A 21,481-nucleotide genomic window follows, 5' to 3' on the forward strand; every position below is an offset into this window, starting at 1 on the left:
CTCCCTCCCTCCTGGGCTGAAACTTCTCCGAAGGAGAGCGGAGGCAGCTCTCTGTCTCTCCCCCTGTCTCTGGCCCCCGTCGCCAGCCCGCCCTGCCCCCTGCCCCGCTCCATGGTGACCCGCGGCCGGTGACATGAGTCTGCCCCGTGTTCTGCTCCCCCTGCTGCTGCAGGCCTGCTGGGCCACCGCGCAGGACGATGTGGCAGCCTCGAGGGCCATCGCCTTCCAAGGTGAGTGGACTTGCCGCGTCTGGGAATCTGGCCTCGGCTGCCGGGCCAGGCCGGCCTGGACCAGACGTACCAGCTGTGATGCCCCAGTGGGACCCCAGCCCCTTCCCTTGCTGCCCCAGCGCTCAGATGCCGCGCGGCTGGCGAAGGACCCGACAGGAGGAGGCTGAGCCTCCCCCGGGGCTCAGCCCGCAAGCTCCCTGAGCGCCCGTCCTCGGCGGGTGCTGCCCCCTCTCTGCCTCTCAGCTCCTTTTGATCCCTTGCTGGTGGTCAGTCAAGAAACACGGTCACCTGTTCCCACCCCCCTTTTCTGAAGGTCTTGCCCCTGGTAGTTTTAAATTCAACTTGGAAACGCGGTAAGAACGCGGCCTCAGCTGTGGTGAAGGGTGGACTCCTCGCCCTTCTGGGAGGGTGGGAGTCTGAGTCGCTGCAGGGGTGCTGGACGGGGAGGCGGCCGGTAGAGGACTCACCTAGGGAAGAGGCGGGCACGGGGCGTGAGCTGCAGGCCCCGCTCCTCCCGTCCCGGCCCAGACTGCCCCGTGGACCTGTTCTTCGTGTTGGACACCTCCGAGAGCGTGGCCCTGAGGCTGAAGCCCTACGGGGCTCTGGTGGACAAGGTCAAGGCCTTCACCAAGCGCTTCATCGACAACCTGAAGGACAGGTAGGACCTCCGTCCTCTCGGGGCCGGCCGGCCTGGTGTCGCCCCTGCCGTGGCCCAGCGGGCAGAGCTGAGCCTCAAGCCGCTCAGCTGAGTCCGCATCTGAGAAGGGTGGTGTTGGCCGGGCCCCTCGAGTCCCCTCCGCAAGTCGGAGTGGTTCACACGGGCCAGGGAAAAGCTGAGCTGGAGATGGAGCAGGCGGGCCGGCCGGGAGGGCGGAGGGGACAGTGCTGCTGCCTGGGCTCCGGGCCCCAGACACCGAGGAGGAAACAGCCCCCACCCTCGACAACTGAGCGGGCGTGGGGAGCTGACCGAGGCCTGCGGGTCCGCCCGGTGTCCGGAGGGGGTGCCCCTCGCCAGCCACTGGGACGATGACCGCTGCCCAAGGGCACGGTCAGAGCCCACAGCCCGGGCCCGAGGTCCCAGTGTCCAATGTCCTGGTCGGAGGGGCCACCAGCCCGGTCCTGGGTTTGGGGGCATCACGCTCCATTCGTCCATGCGTCCCCTCACTCACTCATGGGGGAAGCCCCGGCCAGTGGGTGTGGCCAAGCACAGGACACGCCTGCAGAGGGGCGTGTCAGGGCCACGTGGGTGGAGGAGGGCTCAGCTCAGACCAGGCTCCTCCCCTTCCCTCACCTGCACAGGCCCCATCTCTCTTCCCACCCTGTCCCTACTGACCCACAAACCCACTGACCAGCTGACCCACGCGCGAGCCTCCCACCCACCAGAAGGGGCCGCAGGGACAGAGGACAGGTCTGCCCGATGCAGGGACTGTGGGACTGAAGCCCCAGACCTCCCGAAATGCCCGGGTTTATGAGGCCCAGGGAGGGCCCCGGTGTGGATGTGCCTCGGGGAGGGGGCGCCAGGGCAGACCTGCAGCCCATCGTCCCGCTCCAGGGGTCTCTGGCCCCGTGCCTCAGTTCTCCCGCCTGTGAACTGGGGGGCTCTTCCTGCTGTCGGTGTTGGTTCTTCGCAGGGGCCTCCGTCACCCATCTGCTGATGGGCTGGGGCCCTGGCCACTCCCGGAGACCATCAACTGAGGTGCCCAGGGCAGAGAGAGGAGGCCACTCAGATCCAGGGATCCCCACCAGTGTCCCTCCCCTGGCCACTGTCAGCGACCCCACTGCTGTCCCTGGAGGGTCTGCCCCCCACCCCGTGGCCCTGGAGCAGGGTCTCGGCACATAGCTCCTCGTCTGAGGACCTGGAGAGCAGGGGACATGGTGGTCACTAGCTGGCCACCCCCGCCCCCGCCCCGTGTGGCCCCCGGCGCCGGGACCCAGGGTCTTAGGGCCGCTCGGGAAGCCCAGGCCGGGGCCCGCAGGCTCCTGCCTCTTGGGGCGAGACGGGACCAGCCGTCTGTCCACCTGTGACGTGGTGGCCGTCCGGCCTTCGGATGGACACAGTCGGGGGGCGGGCCTGGGTCTGGGGAGGGCCGCTCACCTCCGCGGGGCCCGCAGGTACTACCGCTGTGACCGCAACCTGGTGTGGAACGCGGGCGCGCTGCACTACAGCGACGAGGTGGAGATCATCCGCGGGCTCACGCGCATGCCCGGCGGCCGGGACGAGCTCAAGAGCAGCGTGGACGCGGTCAAGTACTTCGGCAAAGGCACCTACACGGACTGTGCCATCAAGAAGGGGCTGGAGGAGCTGCTCGTGGGGTGAGTGCCTGCTGCCCACCCGGCTCCCGTCTGCGGCCCCGCGGCCCTCGGAGGCTGCTCCACCGCCCCGACCACGGCCTGGTCGGCCAAAGTCCAGGGCTGCCCGCTGGCAAGCCAGGCTCCGGCGCCCAAGGTCCCCGGGACCAGTCCCGGTGGCCGAGGCGGTCGTGCTGCTCACCGCCGCCCAGCCTGCCCCGTGGCTGCCGGTCGCTCCGCCCCCCGTCCCTCCCTCCAGCGGCGCCCTGTCTTCTCAACCGCTGCCGGCAGAGGGCGCCGGAACTGTGAGGCCACAGAACCTTATTTTCCATTCTAATGTCTTTTCTTTAATCCCGCTCATGGCCGGATCGACACAGAGAAACAGGAAACGCTGCCTTGGGTCTGGGTCTCCCTCCAGGGTTTCTAGCCCCCTGCCCCTTCCCTCCAGTCCAGGGGTCTCAGCTCTGCGGTTCCAGTGGGGGGGCCCTGAGCTGTCAGGGTCAGTGCTGGCCTGAGGGGGCCGGGCTGGGTGGGTGGTCTCAGCTCTCTCTCCCCCTGCAGGGGCTCCCATCTGAAGGAGAACAAGTACCTGATCGTGGTGACTGACGGGCACCCCCTGGAGGGCTACAAGGAGCCCTGCGGGGGCCTGGAGGACGCCGTGAACGAGGCCAAGCACCTGGGTATCAGAGTCTTCTCTGTGGCCATCACGCCCGACCACCTGGTAGGACCCCTGCCGGGCCTGCGTTGCGGGGTTGCGGGGCGCGGGTACAGGCACAGCCTGAGGGACGCGGGGCTCCAGGGGAGCAGAGGTGGGGAGGGGCCCGGCCTCCCGCTGTCGCCAACGTTCGCCCTGGTTCTGGTCGCATCCACGCCAGGAGCCACGTCTGAGCATTATCGCCACGGACCACACGTACCGGCGCAACTTCACGGCGGCCGACTGGGGGCAGAGCCGCGACGCGGAGGAGGTCATCAGCCAGACCATCGACACCATCACGGACATGATCGTGAGCTCCGGCCCACCCTCCCTGCCGCGTCCAGGGTGCCGGAGGGCCTGTGCCTGGGAACGGCAATTAATTTGACTTTCCTCTTTCGCTTTCAGAAAAACAACGTGGAGCAAGTGGTAAGGCCCCCCTACGCCCCGCCCCGCCCCGTAGCATCACCGGCGCCCGTTTCTCCACCAGCAGGCTGAGCACGGGTGGCCGGTGTGGCTGTGCCTGGGCTCTCTGACGTGTCCCCCTGTCCCTTCCTCCGCAGTGCTGCTCGTTTGAGTGCCAGGTGAGTGTGCCCCCCCCCCGCCCCGGGCCCCCCCGGCTCTGCCGCCTCGCGCTCACCGTTCTCTTGTGTCTTGCAGCCCGCCAGAGGACCTCCCGGGCTGCGGGGCGACCCCGGGTATGAGGTGAGCGGCCGCGTCCTGTCCGTGCTTTCCTCCTTGGGGTCGGGGGGAAGCCTGGGAGAAATGTCCCTGCGGCCTGGCACCCAGGTGTTAGGGTCGCGCCGGACCGCAGGCAGCCGTCCTGAGCGCTCACCGCCCGCCTGCTGCACTGAGCAGATGCCCCAGCCGCGGGAGAGAGTCCGGGCTCCGTGACCCCACGCCGACGCGGCGGCCACGGGCTGCCGTGGGGTGGGGCCCGCCGCTCCGGCCTCTTCCCCGTGGGGGAGGGAGCGGCCTTTCTGGAGTGACCACCCCTGTGGCTCTGCTCCTGGAGGTGGGCCCCCCGTGGGACGGGCGAACATGGGCCCAAGGCCGGGACTGCTTCGGGCGGAGGTTTTGGAGAACAAAATTAGCTCCCAGTATTCACAACCTGGGAGCTTGCTTGTGAAAATCCAGATTTCTGGCTTTTCCTAGAGAGTGTCAGGTGCAGTGGCCGTGGAGCCACACGGCTACCTCCCCTGGGGGTCTTCGGCGCCCCACCCACCCCGCCCGCCCCTGGGAGCCCAGCACAGCAGCAAGAACGGGCGGAGAGAAAAGATTCAGGGGTCACTCCAGCCGGCGCCGGGCAGCCCCAGGGCCCGGTGGGGTGTGTGGGAGGGGACCGTGGACCTGGCCACGCAGATCTCAGGATGGGCCACGAGAAAGGTGCCTGAAAACCACGTGAACGCTAGGGACCAGATGGAATAGCTTTTTAGACCTTTTTTGTTAGCAAGTAGAGGGTCCTTCTTACCAGCTGTTTAGAAATAAACAGAATTTGTTCTCTAACCTTGATCTGCTCTGTATTCCAGGGAGAAAGAGGGAAGCCAGGGCTCCCGGGAGAGAAAGGAGATGCCGGAGACCCCGTGAGTGCTGAGCCCCTGACCAAGGGGGATGGGGGCGCTGAGAAGCCCGAGGCCAGGGAACCAGGCTGCGGAAACTTCCAGAAGGATGGCTGGTTTCTGAGCACCCTCGCCATGTGGCCTGACCCTCAGGGGACACGGCCCCCGTGGGTGGCGAGGACCAGGGCGCGCACGGCATAGCCATCCTTCCAGCACCCCCTGCCCAGGAAGACTCCCCATATGCCCCTCAGGCCCCCCCGCAGGCCCACCTGCTCTCAGAAAACGGGGGCAGGGGGCAGCCAGCAAAGTCCCAGGGCCTCTGCTTCAGCCACGGTCAGTCTCCCTCCTCCCCGTGGCCCCGGGGGGCTCTGGACCTCCGCCTCCCTGGAGCTCCGCTGAGAGCCCCCAGGAGGCGGGGATGAGGTCTTCATGGCAGGGCGCTTCTCAGACTCAGGTCAGTGGTCAGCCAGCCAATTCTCTCCAGCTGACCGGGCCTGAGTAGGGTGGAGAGCAAGCGGGTTGGATGGGGGCTTCCCCTGCCCCCAGGGGTGTCTAACGCACCCCTTCCTCTGTTGCAGGGAAGGCCTGGGGACCTCGGACCCATCGGCTACCAGGGCATGAAGGTGCGTCTCCCCCTCCTCTACCACAGCCTTTCCTGGGGCCTCAGGGCATCGGGCCTGGGGCGCCCCTCACAGCCCCCTTCCCTTCTCTGTTTGCTGTCTAGGGAGAAAAAGGGAGCCGAGGGGAGAAGGTGAGTGACATGAGACTTTGGGGGGTGTCCCTCGGGGCACAGAGCGGCCCCCTACTCTGGACAGGGACGACGCTGCCTGTTCCCTGCGTGGCTGGGCTGCGATGAGCTGGGTGGTGGGGTGGCACCCTCCTTGGGGACCTCGCCCCACGATGGGGAGACCAAGCCCCTCACCCTTCCCTCCTGTCTCCTCAGGGCTCCAGGGGACCCAAGGGCTACAAGGTGAGTGTGGCCGGAGGGGCACGGCCGGTGGGGACACTTCCCTGTGGGGTGCGGTCTGACCTGGGTCTGACCTTCTTTGGTTTTTGCACTTTGCAGGGCGAGAAGGGGAAGCGTGGCGTGGACGGCGTGGACGGCATGAAGGTCACCCTCAGCTGGGGGAGGGCTGCAAGCGGGGCCCGTGTTTCAGGAAGGGACGATGGGCAAGGCTGGCCACCCCAGGGAAGGTGGGTGGGTAGGGATCTCATGTGTGGCCACCCGTGGGCAACTCTGAGGCAGCATGAAAGGCAGGAGACATTTCCTGCCAAGCCCCAGGTCCCAGTGGACCCCAAGCCGCCTGGCCAAGCTCAGAGCGCCTTCTGCCGGGTGGGGCTTTCTTGGGAAGCGGGTGGATGAGCCAGAGCTGAAAGGCTTGACCACCAAACCCGCCTTCCTCCTTGCAGGGGCAGACGGGGTACCCTGGCCTGCCAGGCTGCAAGGGCTCGCCCGGATTCGATGTAAGTCGCTTTCTCTCACCGACATTTTAAGACTAAGTCCTCAAGAGTGAAAGTTGTCTCGACTCTCTTGCTGACACACTAAGAAGTCACACGGGCCATACCACGTGCAGACCTGCCCTTCTGACTTGTCACTCACGTGTGTGCAGCCCAGTGGCTGCGGTTTCAGAATGTGGTCTGACTCTGCGTCCTCTCCCCAGGGCGTCCAAGGACCCCCTGGGCCCAAGGGTGACGCGGGTGCCTTCGGACTGAAAGGAGAGAAGGTCAGTGACTCGAGCCCGCGGGGGGCCAGGCTGGGGCTTTACGACCCACCGAGCATTGAGCAGAAATTCCTCCTGGAGGCAGGTCCTCGCCCCTAGTCTGGGGGCCGGGCCCCACCGCCCGTCGGGGATGAGGCCTCGCCACTGCCCTTCCTGGGGCCGTCGGGGCTGGGGGTGGGACCCTCCGCCCCGGGGAGTGCTGGTCACTCAGCCTCGGACACGTCCTGTCCGCATCACGCCGGCCGCCGCTGCTCGTCCATCCGCGGCCCCTCTGGTCGCCTCAGGAACGTCCACGTGGCCCGCGGCCCGCGGGTCAGCCCAGAATCGATCTGCTCGCGGGAAATCTAAACTCAAGGATAAACGGGGTGATGCCGATGATGCAGGGGGCGGAGGACTTCACGTTTTGAGTCTAATTCAAATCTGTTGCTGGTGTTTTTTTCCGCAACAGGAAGTGCTGGGAAAGTTGGAGCAGTAACACGAACTCTGCCCCAAACGCGTCCTAGCAACGCGCATGTCCTGGAGCGGGGGCCGAGGTCCCCAGCCTGGCGGCAGTGGGCCTCCCCTCATGAGGGCCGCGCTGGCCCCTGGGGTGGGCGGCATTTGAACCCAGGAGGCGGGTTTTGTGCAGAGATGTGGGCGTCTGGGGAGGGTCCTCTGCGTCCGAGGCTCCTGCAGTCAGTCAGGGGCGGCGGCCTGAAGCCTGGGTGAGCAGGGCCAGCGTGGGGCCACTGGCCCCCAGGACGGCGGGGCATGGCCTCCTCAAGGCTGACCCTTGGATCTTTGCAGGGTGAGCCTGGAGCAGACGGGGAGCCTGGGAGGCCCGGGAACACGGGGTCCCCCGGAGACGAGGTGAGCATGCACACAGCCCCCCGATGCAGCGGGGTGGGCCCCGGCCCTGGGGGGGGCCGCAGGGTCCAGGACAGACAGTCTGCACTGTTGCCCCCAGGGTGAGCCCGGAGAGCCTGGTCCCCTGGGAGAGAAGGGAGAAGCCGGCGACGAGGTAGGAGCCCTCCTCCTCCTGATGTCCGAGCCTCAAGCAGAGTTCCCGACGCAAACTAACGCTCGCGTTCATTCCTCTTAATCCCAGGGAAACGCGGGACCAGACGGACCCCCGGGAGAGAGGGTGAGTGGAGGTGCCCTGGGCCTCACCAATTAGTGGCAGACGTGGACGGTGTGGCCAGCCCTGTGGTCCCAGGTGGACAGACCCCGGAGAGTGTGCTGGAGCCCGTGGGGCCCCAGTCTCTGAAGGACGGGGCGTGAGGAGGAGGGACTGCAAGTCCTGGTATCTGCTGGGCGCCAGGCCCTGTGCCCAGGCCTCGAGCCCCCAGCCTGCACCGCCCCCTGTTCCCTCCACACAGGGCGGCCCTGGGGAAAGAGGACCACGGGGGACCGCAGGCGCGCGGGGCCCGAGAGGAGACCTGGTGAGTCGCTGTTGCCAAAGCTGGGACCCCATCCCCTAGGGGCAGAGACCAGGGCCAGGCTGGGGCCGGGCCGTCAGAATCACAGGACACTCCACCGAGGCCCTCTGGCCCCTAGATGTGGGTGACTCACGCCCTCGCCTCCTATTTCCCCAATATACCCCCGGACACACACTTCTTGGGTGGGAAATGCAGCAGCTCCTGCCCTCGGGCCCCGCCCAGACCTCCAAGCTGCGTGGTCCCGGGTCACCTCCAGGGCCCGGGAGGCAAGGTGAGCTGGGCGCGGCTTCTCCACTCACCACGGATGACCGTGGAGCAGCCAGCTGAAAAATCACGCAGACGCGCCGCGTAAGCGCGCTCTCTGCGGCGCGGGTGCCACCTTCGCGCCGGCTGGCCCCGACTCTGGCTCCCCAGGGTTTCCCGAGCTGCGATTGTCTTCAGCTTGGCCTTTAGTTAGCTGCCCGCCTTCGCAGTCTCGCAGCTGCCTCAGCGAGCCCCTCCCGCCACATATCCGGGCTCTTCCCCCCAGAACTCCGTAAACATTTTGCAGATGGAGCCCGCATTCTTCCGGGGACAGTCTTCCTTTGTTAAAACTTCAAGAGCAGGAATGTTGGAAACGGCTCAGTGGCCGCTGCTCTCTCACCTCCAAGGCCCAGTGGCTTCACCATCAGGGGCCACGCCGGGCTTTCTCTGCCACGCGGTTAAGCGGGAAAGGCTGGCGGGACCCAGAGCGTGGGCACCGAGTCAGGCTCTGCCCGGTCGGAGGGGGAGCAGGCCTCACCCTATGGCTCCGGGGTGAGGAGGCAAGGTCGCTGAGCCCCAAGCCTCAGATGCGGCTGGCCCTCCACCTGCTGGAGATGCAGGCCATGCCACTCCCTGTCCGCAAGAACGGGACACTTCTCCAGGCTGTGCTCTCCCCCTGGGGTGACACTCGGACGGAGGGGCAAATGCTTCTCCTCCAGATGCGTGTCCAAGGCGTCCCAAGTTTAGCCAAGGCCAAGGTCAGGGGGAGAGAGGTTTGTCTTTCTGACTCCGCCCCCCCGGCCCCCCAGAACCCCACGCCCCCGCTGGCAGGGGTGGGGAAGGACAGCAAAGCAGGGACGATGTAGCTTTGACCCCCTTTCCGAGCTCAGTGCTTCGGGTCAGGAAACGGGACTGAAAGCCAGGCTGTGCCTCCAGGAGGTGCCCTGGACAAACGGCGGGGGAGGTATGGCCAGCCCCACACAGCTCTGGGCCCCGAGGCCGGGTGGACGATGAGATGCCTCCCGGCCTCGGGGGGGCTGCTGGGCCCTTGTTGTGGCCCCTTGAAAACACAAGTCACCTGATGGCCAGGCACGTGGCCACGTTGTGGTAAACACGTGGGCAAGCGTGAAAAGCAAGGACGAGGCCGGCCCACAGCAGACAGCGGCCCTTCCTGGCTGTGTGGGAGCTGCCGGGCCGCCGGCCTCGCCTGGTGGCCACCCGGGGCAGCTGCCCTCTTCCATCTCCACCTCAGCGGCTTTTCCTCTTCAGGGCGAAGCTGGACCCCAAGGTGACCAGGGACGAGAAGGCCCTGTTGGCATCCCCGGAGACCCGGTAGGAAGCCCGGCTGCCGGGGGGCAGCGGGGGAGCTGCTGCCAGTTTGGATCAGCTCACAGATTTAGGGGGAGGTCTCTTTTCTCTTCCGGCCTGGGGTGCTTCCTGCAGGGGCATGGCCTGGAGACCTTGGGGTGTCTGGGGTTGGGTGGGGGGCCAGGGTGGCTGGTACAGATTGGTGAGCTGGGCCCAGTGCTCCCAGGGGAGCCCTGTCTCAGGGTGAGTGCCTGCCAGGATGCAGCCCTGAGTGTGCAAAGCCCCATGCTGCCCCCAACCCTGCCCTCAGAGCAAGGAGGGGTGCCCTGGCTCGGCTGGTGCTGGGGGAGGGTAGTGGGCTTGGAGGCGGGACTGGGGCATGCAGGGGCAGGGCGGGCAGCACGCGGGGCATGCTGGAGTCGGGGGACCCTGGGGACCCCCTGGCCTGGCGGAGCGGGGTCGCGGGGGACTGAGCCCAGACAGAGGCACCCCCCATTGGAGACAGGCTGTGTGAGCCTCTCTCAGTGTCTGGAGTCCAGAGGTGAGATCCTGGCTGGAAATTGATTTGGGAGTGTTGGTGCACAGAAGGTTCTAGAATTCCTGGATGTGACCTTCTAGAGGCCATGCTGGGGAAGAGGAGGAGAGTGGAGGCCTGAGGAAGCAGCGGGCTGGGTGGAAGGAGGGGGCGGGGGCAGGCAGGAGGCTGTGAGAGGCTGGAGGTGGGGCACAGGTGAGACGACCCTCCCCAGGGAGCATCGCGCCCACCGCTGCTCTCAGCCCATCTTCTCCAGACCCCGGCCCGGGGCCAGCCACGGGGGTCCACGAGTGGAGGGTGGGGACAGGACGCACGCAGAGGCGAGGCAGTTTGGGATGCAGTCCGCCCTGGGCAGGCCTCGGCCGGAGGGACACCGCTGGTGGCCAGTGCATCTGTGTTTCCCACGTTGATGGCGTGGGGCTCCATCCATGGTGCAGACATTTTGTCAGTTGTCATCTGCGTCCTGACCTTGTCTGTGGTACCTTGTGGTTGAGGATGTCCTGCTCGTTTACAAAGATTTACAAATGCGCTCATCCCTTTTAGTGTATTTTTTGCTTACGTCTTTGATTTGTCTGGAGTATAGACTGTGGGGCTGGAAGAGAGGTGAGCTTGGCCTGCTTGGCTTTTTCGGCGAACGGCCAGCTCGTTGTCACAACGCATGTGACTGCGGTCTTTCCTGCTGATTAAAATGTACTTCCATTATGTTTTAAACCACCTCACCTACGTGTGCCTCTTTCTGGTCTGGCTGTCGCACACCCCTCCTCTCTCCATGTCCACCCGGTTCCCACGACTGTAACCCATGTGGCCTCAGGCCGGGCTGGGCCTGCTGCTGGGGCGGCTTCCTGGGCCCCTGCCTGGGCCCCTGACTTTCCTGGACAAGGTGCCCGGATGACCCAGGTCTTCCCTGTGGCACCTTCAGGAAGTCATTCAGGACTCTGAAGGCACGAAACTCTGAAAGCAGGACCGACCTGGGGCTCACGGGAGCGCCCACAGCAGCCTTAGTTCTCAGAGTCACGATAGTCACTGCAGAGAAAAGGAAACGACCGAGAGTGCGGGGAGAGAGGGAGGCCCCAGCCCAGGCGGTGCGGACCCCAGGCGCTGCTGGGGGCGGCTGCCTCCCTTGGGAGGGGGCCCTGTGTCCCCCCAACCTGTGAGCGACCGGAGATGGTCCCCTTCTGACCCGTGGCTCCTGGCCAAGGAGGCCCTCGGTCACCTGGACGTTCGACTTCCGGACCTCCAGGCTCTGGCTTCTGTGCCCCGCCCTCCCAACCCCCCACGGACCCACCACCGACTCCAGGCCCAGCAGGAGGCCGGCTCCGACCCCAGGGTCCATGCAGAGAGTTCTGGGAAGTGTGTTTGCCCAAATCCCAGGAAAAGGCAGCGGAGGAACAGAGGACAGGCTCCCATCACCCCAGCCGTCAGGCCTCGCCCGTCCCACGTCCCCCCCCGCGAGGGGGCCAGCTGCCCGCAGGAGCTCCACCCGACTTTGGTCCTTCTGTGTCTTAGGCAGGCCCTTGAGTCCCAGTTTCCCAGGAGGTGCCGCTCCTCTCGCCCCGAGGCACGTCTCGGGGCCCCAGGCTGACCCCCTGAGCCCCCGTGTCCCCGTGGCCAGCGTGCAGGGAGCGTGACGCTGGCGCTGGCCGAGGCGCACAACCGCGCCAGCTCCCGAGCCGCGGCCACGGCCGGACCCCTGCCCGGTGTGGGGCGGCAGCGCTGCAGCAGCCTCCTGGCCGGATGACGGGCGTCGTGCACGCTCGCGACGGGAGGGCAGCCAGCAGAGAACTCATGAGAAGCGCCGCCCCATGGCGGGGCCCAGGGGACGGGCCTCTGAGTCCAGGGTCCTGTTGGTGGGGCCCAGGGGGGCAGGCAGGCCAGCAGCCCCCCGAGTGACACACGCTTTCCCTCCTCGCTGGGGCCTGGCTGGGGGCGTCTGCACAGTGCTCAGGGGCCCGAGAGCCTGGACCCGGGAATGCAGGGGTCACCTCCAGAGAGGGACGGGGATGGAGCAGCCCGCAAGTGCGGGGTCTGGGGCCTGGGGGGCTGCTCTGGGGCAGAGGGGTACCGATGGCTGTGTCCTCTCTCTGCAGGGTGAGGCTGGCCCCGCTGGGCCGAAAGGATACCGCGGCGACGAGGGGCCCCCAGGGACCGAGGTGAGGAGCCCTCCCCGCCCCCCATCCACGGAGGGGCCAGCCCTGGACCCAGACCCCATCCCGTACCCAGCACTTCCTTAGGAGATGCCCCCAGGCTCCTCACCTGTTAAAACTGTTTCATTTCACCTCACGGTATACGTGACTCTTAGGACATTTAGAAAACGAAGAAAACTACAAAAAGAAATCTAAAACACCCACCCGGAGACAAACAACGCGAACAGTTTGGCTTATTTCTTTCCAAATTTCTTTTTTCTTTCTTTGTGTGTTGTGCCCTGTAAGTTGGACTTGGTGAGGGTTTTTTGTTTTTTTCTCATCGTGAGCCCAAACCTCAGCGATTTTTCAACACGCTGTTGATGTGCCCCCATCGGCGCCGCCTGTAGCTCTACCTGCTGGTTCCTCCACCCCTGCCGGATGGGTGCTCGGGTTTGAATTTCCTGCAGTGACCCCGTGGGTGTCTGTCCCTGTTTTGGTCACCTCCTCCTCGGGTCACTCCCTGGGTGGACCACCGGGCAGGTGTGGCCTCTAAGGCCCGAAGGTTACACGGCCCCCCAGGATCATAGGTTTAAAAACCCTTCTTTTAGTCATTTCTGTGCTGCGTGAAGACACGTTATTTTATTTAATTGTCCCTCTTTCCTCCAAGAGGCCTTGTGCCTCTGAGCCTGTGTGGCTCGCTGCCCGGTGTCCGCTTCATTTTCTCCTCCTTAGGGCCCCAGAGGAGCCTCAGGGCCCCCAGGACCCCCCGGAGACCCCGGGCTGATGGGCGAAAGGGTGAGTGACGCGGGGCACAGGGCACAGCCCTGGTAGGGGGGCTGCCTGGGACCCCGGAGTCCGGAAGCAGCCGGCCTGGGCGAGTCCCACAGTGACTGGACGCGGTCTGCTCTCCCAGGGTGAAGACGGCCCCCCCGGAAATGGCACTGAGGGCTTCCCCGGCTTCCCTGTGAGTGCCCCCCGACACCCCCTTTGGCCACTCGGGCACACGGGCTCCGTGGCTGGGATTGCCCCTCGTGGCCCCCCGCCATGTCAGAGCCTGGCGTGACTGTCCTGCCTTCCCTGCAGGGCTATCCGGGCAACAGGGGTTCCCCCGGGATAAACGTGAGTACACGCCCGTCCACTCTGTCGGCCCCTGGAGCACACGTGCACGTTCAAGCACATCGCTCCCACACCTGAGCAAACACACACGAGTGCAGAGGCACACACACGTGCAAACACTCACACACGTGCAGACGCATTGCCCCCCGCAGCCCAGCTATTGCCGAGGCGCCCCCGCCTGCGTCTCCATCTCTGGGAGCCTCGCCGGCCCCGGGCGGGGTGCCCCTGCTGACTGACTCTCCCCTCAGGAGCCGAGGGCTCCACCGCACCCCCCAGAGCCCTGCCCTCCCCAGGAGCCCAGGCCCGCAGCATCCACCCCAGAGCGTGGGCCCGGCTCCCGCTAACCACGTGCTCCCCTGCAGGGCACCAAAGGCTACCCTGGCCTCAAGGGAGACGAGGGAGAAGCTGGGGACCCCGGAGAGGATGTGAGTGCTGAGCCCACCGCATGCTGTGACATCCCGGGTCAGCCTCGGCCTCAAGGGCCCGGACCCGGAGGGCTGTGGTGGCTCCGAGGGCAGCTGAGCGTCCGGGGTCAAGGGTGTGGTGGGCAGGCTCGCAGCAGGGGGTCCAGGGGCTCCGGCCACGTGTGGCCGTGCCTGCAACACCACACTGTCCTTCCAGAACAATGACATTTCTCCCCGAGGCGCCAAAGGAGCAAAGGGCTACCGAGGCCCCGAAGGCCCCCAGGTACGTCGGCAAGCGCGGGCAGGTGCCCCACCCGGAGGCTGCAGAGGCTGGGTGGGGGGCAGGAACCTGGGAGCCAGGCTCTGGGGAAGGGCTTGGGAGGCGGGGCTTCGGCAGGCAGGATGAGGGGGAACGGGCAGTTTCAGGGTGGGGGGCTGAGCAGGCAGGGGTGGGCAGAGAAGGGGAGGGTGGGACTCCAGGTGAGGTGTGATGGGCACGGCAGGGCCCAGGGCAGTGCCTGGGTGAGGCTGGGCACCCTGCCCCTCGAGGTGGCGCCATTAGACCCACAGGGACACTCTGCCCCGGGTGGTGAGCACCACAGGCCACCAGGAAGAGGCACATTAGACAGTTGTCGCCCGGCGGACGGCGGTAGCAGGTCCCCCAGCCCTTAACGTGCAGAAGCCTCAGCTGCCCCTAGTGTTCGGGGGGCCCTAAACGGAGGTGGGGTCAGCCGAGGGCTCCCGTCAGACCTGCAGCCCAGGAATCGGGCAGGGCCCCAGCGTCCACCCTCTCCTGTCCTTTCTCTGACAGGGACCCCCAGGACACATGGGACCACCAGGGCCAGACGTAAGTGGGGTGTCTGTGAACATCCTTGGGGGCCAGCCACTCTGGCCCAGGATCCTGTGAGGGTGGGGAGCCGTGATGGCCACGGAGGGGGACACTTGATGGCCATGGGGGGGCACATGGTGGCCATGGGGTGTGATGGCCACACGAGACATGTGATCGCCATAGGGGCACATGATGGCCACTGGGGCGACACGTGGTGGCCATAGGGGAACATACGAAGCCAGGGGGCACCATTATGGCCACAGGGTTCACATCTTATGGCCACGGGGGGACACGTCCTTGCCCCCACAGGAACACGTGATGGCCACGGGGGGACACGTGGCCACATGTCAGGGGCCACATCAGGTGCTCATGCCCTGCAGACAGGGGCCTCACAGGCAGAGCAGGGCACACCGTGGGAAGGGAGACTCCCTGCCCAGCCCAGCCCCTCTGTGGTCCCAGCTGTGGTCCCAGGGGATGGGGACCTGGAAGGCTGGCCTCACCCCCAGAGCCTGGGGCAGCCCTGGAGGGGTCACAGAAGGGACTGTTCTGTCTCATGGGAGTGTCTCACCCCCTCCCCAGGAATGCGAGATTTTGGACATCATCATGAAAATGTGCTGTGAGTATCTCCATTTTTGAGTAACTGTTCTAATTAGAAGGAATGTTCTGCCATGGTGCTGGCCGGGGTGAGGCAGGCAGGAGGGCAGGCGTGTGCCCACCCACGAGAAAGCCCTGGCGGACCGGGGAGGGCTGGCTGGAGGGCTTAGTCTAAACGACCACGTAATTTCCTCTTTCTCCTCCTTCCAGCTTGCTGTGGTGAGTGTCACCCTTCACCTGGTGTTTTTGGCTTTCGAGTGGACTGACCCCGTGGGTGGTGGAGCCCCTCGCCCACACTCCCACAGCCCTGGGGCGCTGGCCCACCTCGTCCTCTCCCCGGTCACTCACACAGCCAGGCACGGGGGCACGGGAGTTCTCCCCAGTGCCCCCGGGTCCTCGATGCCCTGCCCCTCGGGGCTGCCCTGCTCTGGAAGGGGTCCTGGGAGGGGCCCCGAGGCTGAGCCCGCCACCACCCACAGAGTGCAAGTGCGGCCCCATCGACATCCTCTTCGTGCTGGACAGCTCCGAGAGCATCGGCCTGCAGAACTTCGAGATCTCCAAGGACTTCATCGTCAAGGTCATCGACCGGCTGAGCAGGGACGAGCTGGTCAAGGTGAGGTGCCCACCCTGGCCTCGCTCGAGGACGGAGCTTCTCAGGAGGGGTCTGTCCTGACACCAGAGTGGGAGGACCGGGTGCTGGGGGCCGTGGGACGGACGCTTTGTTTCTCGGAAGCCGACGCCCCCAGCCCACCAGAGCATGAGAGTCATCCCGGGGGCCCGGGGGCCGGTCCAGCCTGGGGCAGGTGGTGGGTGGAAGGGTGGCCCAGGAGGGGCATGGGTGCCTCGGGGGCCTCTGGGGGGGCCGCTCCTGACCGCGGCTTCTGTCTCCGTGCAGTTCGAGCCTGGAGAGTCGCACGCGGGCGTGGTGCAGTACAGCCACAACCAGATGCAGGAGCACGTGGGCCTGAGGGACCCCAACATCAGAAACGCCCAGGACCTCAAGGAGTGAGCGCGGCCCCCAGCGGCCCACCCAGCCCTGCCCCTGGCCCCGTGCCCCGCCCCCCGCCCCTGGAGCCGTGCCCCGTCCCCGGCCCCGCCCCCAGGCCCCCGGCCCCCTGCCCCCGCTGAGGGCGGTGCCGTGGCCCCACAGAGCCATCAAGAAGCTGCAGTGGATGGGTGGAGGCACCTTCACAGGCGAGGCTCTGCAGTACACCCGGAGCCAGCTGCTGCCACTCGCCCAGAACAACCGCATCGCCCTGGTCATCACGGACGGCCGCTCGGACACCCAGAGGGACACCACCCCACTCAGCGTGCTCTGCGGCCCTGACATCCAGGTGGGGCGGCCTCCGTGCCTGCGCTGCCGCCCTGGCGCCCTGGGGCTCGGGGGACTGTCCCCACCGGGGGCCACGCCAACACCGCCCCTCCCCCCAGGTGGTCTCCGTGGGCATCAAGGATGTGTTCGGCTTAGCCGCGGGCTCCGACCAACTCAACGTCATCTCCTGCCAAGGCCTGGCGCCCCAGGGACGGCCGGGCATCTCGCTGGTCAAGGAGAACTACGCAGAACTGCTGGACGACGGCTTCCTGAAGAACATCACCACCCAGATCTGCATAGGTGGGTGCGGGCAGGGCCCCTCGGCCCGGACGTGGTCCTGCTCTCCTCCCACGGTGGCCTCCGGCCAGGGGGGCCACACACCCCCGGCCAGCAGCACACCTGCCGCCCGCCCGGCCGCCTCCCACTCTTACCCGAGGAGGCCATGGCCTGGCTCCTTCGGGGCCTGGCGTCCACACAGGTGTTCCCCCGAGTGTGGGCTGCACCGTATCTCCCGCCCGTTGTCCTGGAGCCACGAGCACACGTGTGCGCTGGGGTCTGAGGCTCGGTGCGCCCACAGGTGCAGGCCGTGCTTGGCCTTGGAGCCTGAGACCCCTCAGAGGTGCCCACCTAAGAACATACTTGCCATGTCCATCCGGGCCAGGCCCAGGGTCAGAGCTGAGTCCACGGTGCAGACAGCTGGTCGGCAGCCAGAGAGAGCTACGGGGTCAGACTCGGGGCCCTAGCCCTCCCGGCGGGCACGTACTCAGCCTCGTCCAGGGACAGCGTGGCCCGGGGTCTGAGCTGCAGACCACCCTTCCTCCTCTCTGAGCCTTGGTTTTCCCATTCTGGGAAGGGGCGGGTGCCTCACTGGGCTGGTGCCTGGAGGACCGTCTGTCTCTCAAAGGCCCCCTCTTGAATGAAGGACACCCCTCCTGGTGGGGGGAGGGGGGCCAGCTGTTCAGGAGGATCAGCTGTGCTTCCGTGGAGATGCCAGGTGTCCTCTTGTTGGGGGCGGGCACAGGTGGAACAGCGGTCTCTGAGATCGCTGGGTCCATGCTGTGGGGTTTTCTCTTTTACAGACAAGAAATGTCCAGATTACACCTGCCCAAGTGAGTACCGGGGGGGCGGGGAGGGGCTCTCGGGGTGGGGCACCGGGTGAGGAGGGTCCGGAGGCCACAGGGTGGGTGGGGCCGGGCTCTCCAGGGCCTCGGCGTGTGCTCACGGCCGCCCCTGCCCGCAGTCACCTTCTCCTCCCCGACCGACATCACCATCCTGCTGGACGGCTCGGCCAGCGTGGGCAGCCACAACTTCGACACCTCCAAGCGCTTTGCCAAGCGGCTGGCCGAGCGCTTCCTGACGGCGGGCCGGACGGACCCGGGCCCGGAGGCGCGCGTAGCGGTGGTGCAGTACAGCGGCACCGGGCAGCAGCGGCCGGAGCGCGCGGCACTGCAGTTCCTGCAGAACTACACTGTGCTGGCCAGCGCCCTGGACACCATGGACTTCTTCAACGATGCCACCGACGTCACCGACGCCCTGGGCTACGTGACCCGCTTCTACCGCGAGGCCTCGTCCGGCGCCGCCAAGAAGAGGCTGCTGCTCTTCTCCGACGGCAACTCGCAGGGCGCCACGGCGGCCACCATCGAGAAGGCCGTGCAGGAGGCCCAGCGGGCAGGCATCGAGATCTTCATGGTGGTGGTGGGCCCCCAGGTGAACGAACCCCACGTGCGCGTCCTGGTCACCGGCAAGGCGGCCGAGTACGACGTGGCCTTCGGTGAGCGCCACCTGTTCCGCGTGCCCAGCTACCAGGCGCTGCTGCGCGGTGTCTTCTACCAGACGGTGTCCAGGAAGGTGGCGCTGGGCTAGCAGCCGGGCCACCGCCACCGAGACGGAAAGTGAGAAGGGGACACGAAGGTTCCTGACCCACCCGATTAGCTAGGTTTTTTTAAGGAAAAGCTTGGAAAGCCGTGATTCAGTGCTCTGTGTCTTGCCAGCCCCTCTGAGCAGGGTGTTGCCGCCCCTGACCCCGGGCTCTGCCGGCCCCCTTCCGCCACCCACCTGAACCGTCCCGCCTCACGCTGCCTGTCAGGGTCCCCTAATCCCGAGTCAGAACCCCGAAGCCTGGTTTCTCTTTCCTTTCCGGGGTCAGCTGTCACCGCCTCCCCACCCCCACTCCCTCGTAGCTTGACTTCCCCCGCGGATCCTACAGCATCCTTCACGAAACACTCACGCCTCAAGTCAGGTCTCCCGGGGAGCTCGCACGCGATGATGAGCCTGAGCCCTGGTGAGCCGACACCGCCTCCCGAGGCTCTCGTCACTCACCCCCGACCAGCAGAAACCGCGCCTCCTCGACCCCGTGTCCCCCAAACCCCAGAGCAAAGGTGCTATCCTGCCCCCATCCCCACCCCAGGACGCAGAGGCCTCGCCCCGCCTCCAGGGGCAAAGTGATGCGTTTCATCAAAAACAAGCCAAAGCTCTTTTTCCTCAAGGAAGTGATTGGTTCTACATTTTACTGAAGGCCTTCCTGGTACTTTAGTTTTACTTTTACTCCTTCCTGTGTTTTTTCTCAACGGTGTCCGCGTCGGCGACTTTTCCAAATAAAGGCTTTCGCTCTCCTTTCCGCGGTCACTTGTCCGAGGAGTTAAACCCACTCTGCGTTTGCGCTTTGCACCAACAGGAGGACTCACAGGTGCTTGGGGCGCCCCACTCAGAGCCAGTAGAGGTGCCTCCCCCCTCTTCCGGGTCTGGGGCGGGAGCTGGGAGGGGCCCTGATACCCTGGCTGCAGAACCAGAAGTGGATTCGGTGGGGGAAGGCAGCTGGAAGAGCCAGTCAGATCCAACAAGATAAATCCCCCCAAAGGGCCAGCATCCTGGCATCAAAACCCAGCTCTGGCCTTCTGGAGGGGCTGGCAGATTTGGGCCTGGATTCAGAGCAGTAAGAGGGGCTGGGGGCGTGTGGGAGGGGCTGCAGCTGAAGAAGCAGGGCAGGAGTCCGATGCCCCTTGGCACTGGGGTCAGGAGAGGCGGGTGGGGCCTCCGCGCGGGCCTAGTTGCGGGGCGGGGGGACCTGGCTAGTGTCCTTGGGTGGGGCCGGCCGCGGGGCGACGCAACCCCTCATGCAACGGGGCCGTGAGAGCTGAGCGCCGGGCCGCGGGGGCCGCGTGACTCTGGGGGGAGCAGTACCCGTGTAGAGGAGGGGTCAGGAGTCTCCCCAGGGGCTCAGCCCCTGCCTGATGTCACACTCGGCTCCATGGGAACCCGGAGCTGCTGGCAGTAAGTGTCCACTGCCCCGCTGTCACCGGAAGGAGCCCCAGCCTGAGGGTGACCCCCTCAGCGGTGTGACCTTGAGCCAGTCACCTTCACCTCAGTGTCCTCAGCTGCAAATTGGGCTCGTCACAGGGACGCACCCATCCGAGTCCTCACCCCCTCATATCACACGCTTCTCCGTTTGGGGCCAAGGCAGCTCGAGCCCCCCAGACGTGGCCACGGCGGGGAGGCTGAGGGCTGGAAGGAAAGGGCAGCTTTAGGGGAGCAAGCCTGGTCAGGGAGGGGGTGCCGGGGCTCCAGGAGCCTCTGCAGGACCCCCGCAGCCCCCACCAGGCTCAGGCTCCCTCCTGGGGACCCCGGGTGTGCACCCAGGTCGGGGGGCCGAGGCATGGGTCTGGGGGCTCCCCGCACTCGCAGGCCTCCCCACCCCGCCTGGAGGTGGTCACCCCAGGGACCTCTTTCTGAAGGACAGTGAGAAATCAGAAACTTCCCCTTTAAGAGGACCGCGCCTTTAATCCATGAATCACCTCTCTAACTGGAGTGTCTGGCTGGGACCGGCCTCAGCGGCCTCAGCGCCTCTCCTCGCCTCCCAGCCTCGGCCAGATAAGGACAAGGATCCGCCTTCATTCTTTTAAAACTACTGTGAGGGAAACCTCCTGCCCGTTCGCCCACGTCCCTTCCAAGTTTGTAAAGGAAATGTTCTAGAACATCATGTGAAGTCCCGCAAATGAGTGCAGAGCCAGTTACCCCGTTGCTGTCGGTGGGTCGGGATCCTGCTCTTTCCTGGGCCCTGGGGCTCCCCTCTGGGCACCGTGGGAGCCACAGGGCACCGGGTTGGCCGGGGTTGCAGAACACCCTCAGGGGGCCGGCCGCCCCCCATGCGTCCTGACCCACACTGCCAGGGGCAGCACCCGGCCTCTCTCCTGGCTCCTCCCCCCAGGAAGCCCGGTCCTTGCAGTGGGATCCCAGGGGCACTCGGAGGCCCCCTGCCAGCCCCACCTGGAAGCTGCCCGGGATCCGTCGGCAGGCACGGGGCGGACAGGGCACGCGCAGCCCATCTCCGGGATCCCTTTATTCTGACCCAGCCCCGCGATCCATCCGAGTGTGGGTTCAGAGGCCCGGATGTTTGTGAAATCGACCTCGGGGCTGCGGCCTCCACGGGGTCCTGCCTGGACGGCAGAAGGGCTTCGGCCTCGCCTGCCTTGGTTTGTGTTTTGTGACTCTTTTTTTGTCGTCCTTTTACTCTCAAACTCCAGACACGCTGTCTTGGTATGCGTTCTGAGCATGGCCTTCAGGGGCATTTAACCCCGTCTGATGGTCTTTGTTTTTCATGGAAGAGTCGATCACCTTCACATTTATTGCTACAGCCAGTATTTGGTCTTTATGATGCGTTTTTGATGCTAAGAATGTGCAGGAAGGAACGCTTTTCCATCCAAGTTTTTTTTTTTTTTTTTCGCAGTACGCGGGCCTCTCACTGCTGCAGCCTCTCCCTGCTGCGGCCTCTCCCGCTGCGGAGCACAGGCTCCGGACACGCAACCTCAGCGGCCATGGCTCACGGGCCCAGCCGCTCCGCGGCACGTGGGATCTTCCCAAACCGGGGCACGAACCCGTGTCCCTTGCATCGGCAGGAGGACGCTCAACTACTGCGCCACCAGGGAAGCCCTCCATCCATGATTTTTGAGGGCGGGCGGGAGGCTGTAGGCCCGAGGGCTGTTGGCCACGTGACTCACTGACCGAGACCTGCGGGCCAGCCCTGCCCTGGGCACCTCCACTCGCCCTCCTGACTGCGGGCCTGGCAGCTGCGGTCTAAAGGAAGTGATGCCCTCCCGGGGCAGGCTTTTATGT

The 21,481-nt window shown here is 65.9% G+C and overlaps 1 protein-coding gene across 1 annotated transcript; it reads left to right on the top strand.

The window, feature by feature from the left end:
- The first annotated feature begins 17 nt into the window (after positions 1-17).
- Positions 18-18,997, top strand: COL6A1 (collagen type VI alpha 1 chain). The gene is made up of 35 exons (XM_007109734.4): positions 18-230; positions 759-888; positions 2,343-2,543; positions 3,081-3,240; positions 3,395-3,523; positions 3,619-3,639; positions 3,774-3,794; positions 3,871-3,915; positions 4,740-4,793; positions 5,348-5,392; positions 5,494-5,520; positions 5,713-5,739; positions 5,836-5,880; positions 6,180-6,233; positions 6,431-6,493; positions 7,277-7,339; positions 7,437-7,490; positions 7,578-7,613; positions 7,849-7,911; positions 9,421-9,483; positions 12,082-12,144; positions 12,850-12,912; positions 13,031-13,081; positions 13,201-13,236; positions 13,596-13,658; positions 13,855-13,920; positions 14,449-14,484; positions 15,046-15,082; positions 15,271-15,279; positions 15,540-15,673; positions 15,956-16,065; positions 16,211-16,394; positions 16,492-16,672; positions 17,452-17,481; positions 17,613-18,997. Exons 1-35 carry the CDS (start codon positions 134-136, stop codon positions 18,233-18,235), a joined length of 3,084 nt encoding a protein of 1,027 aa, XP_007109796.1. The 5' UTR covers positions 18-133; the 3' UTR covers positions 18,236-18,997.
- Positions 18,998-21,481: the final 2,484 nt, after the last annotated feature.

This window comes from Physeter macrocephalus, chromosome 8 (assembly GCF_002837175.3).
Source record: "Physeter macrocephalus isolate SW-GA chromosome 8, ASM283717v5, whole genome shotgun sequence".
Taxonomy (NCBI): domain Eukaryota; kingdom Metazoa; phylum Chordata; class Mammalia; order Artiodactyla; family Physeteridae; genus Physeter; species Physeter macrocephalus.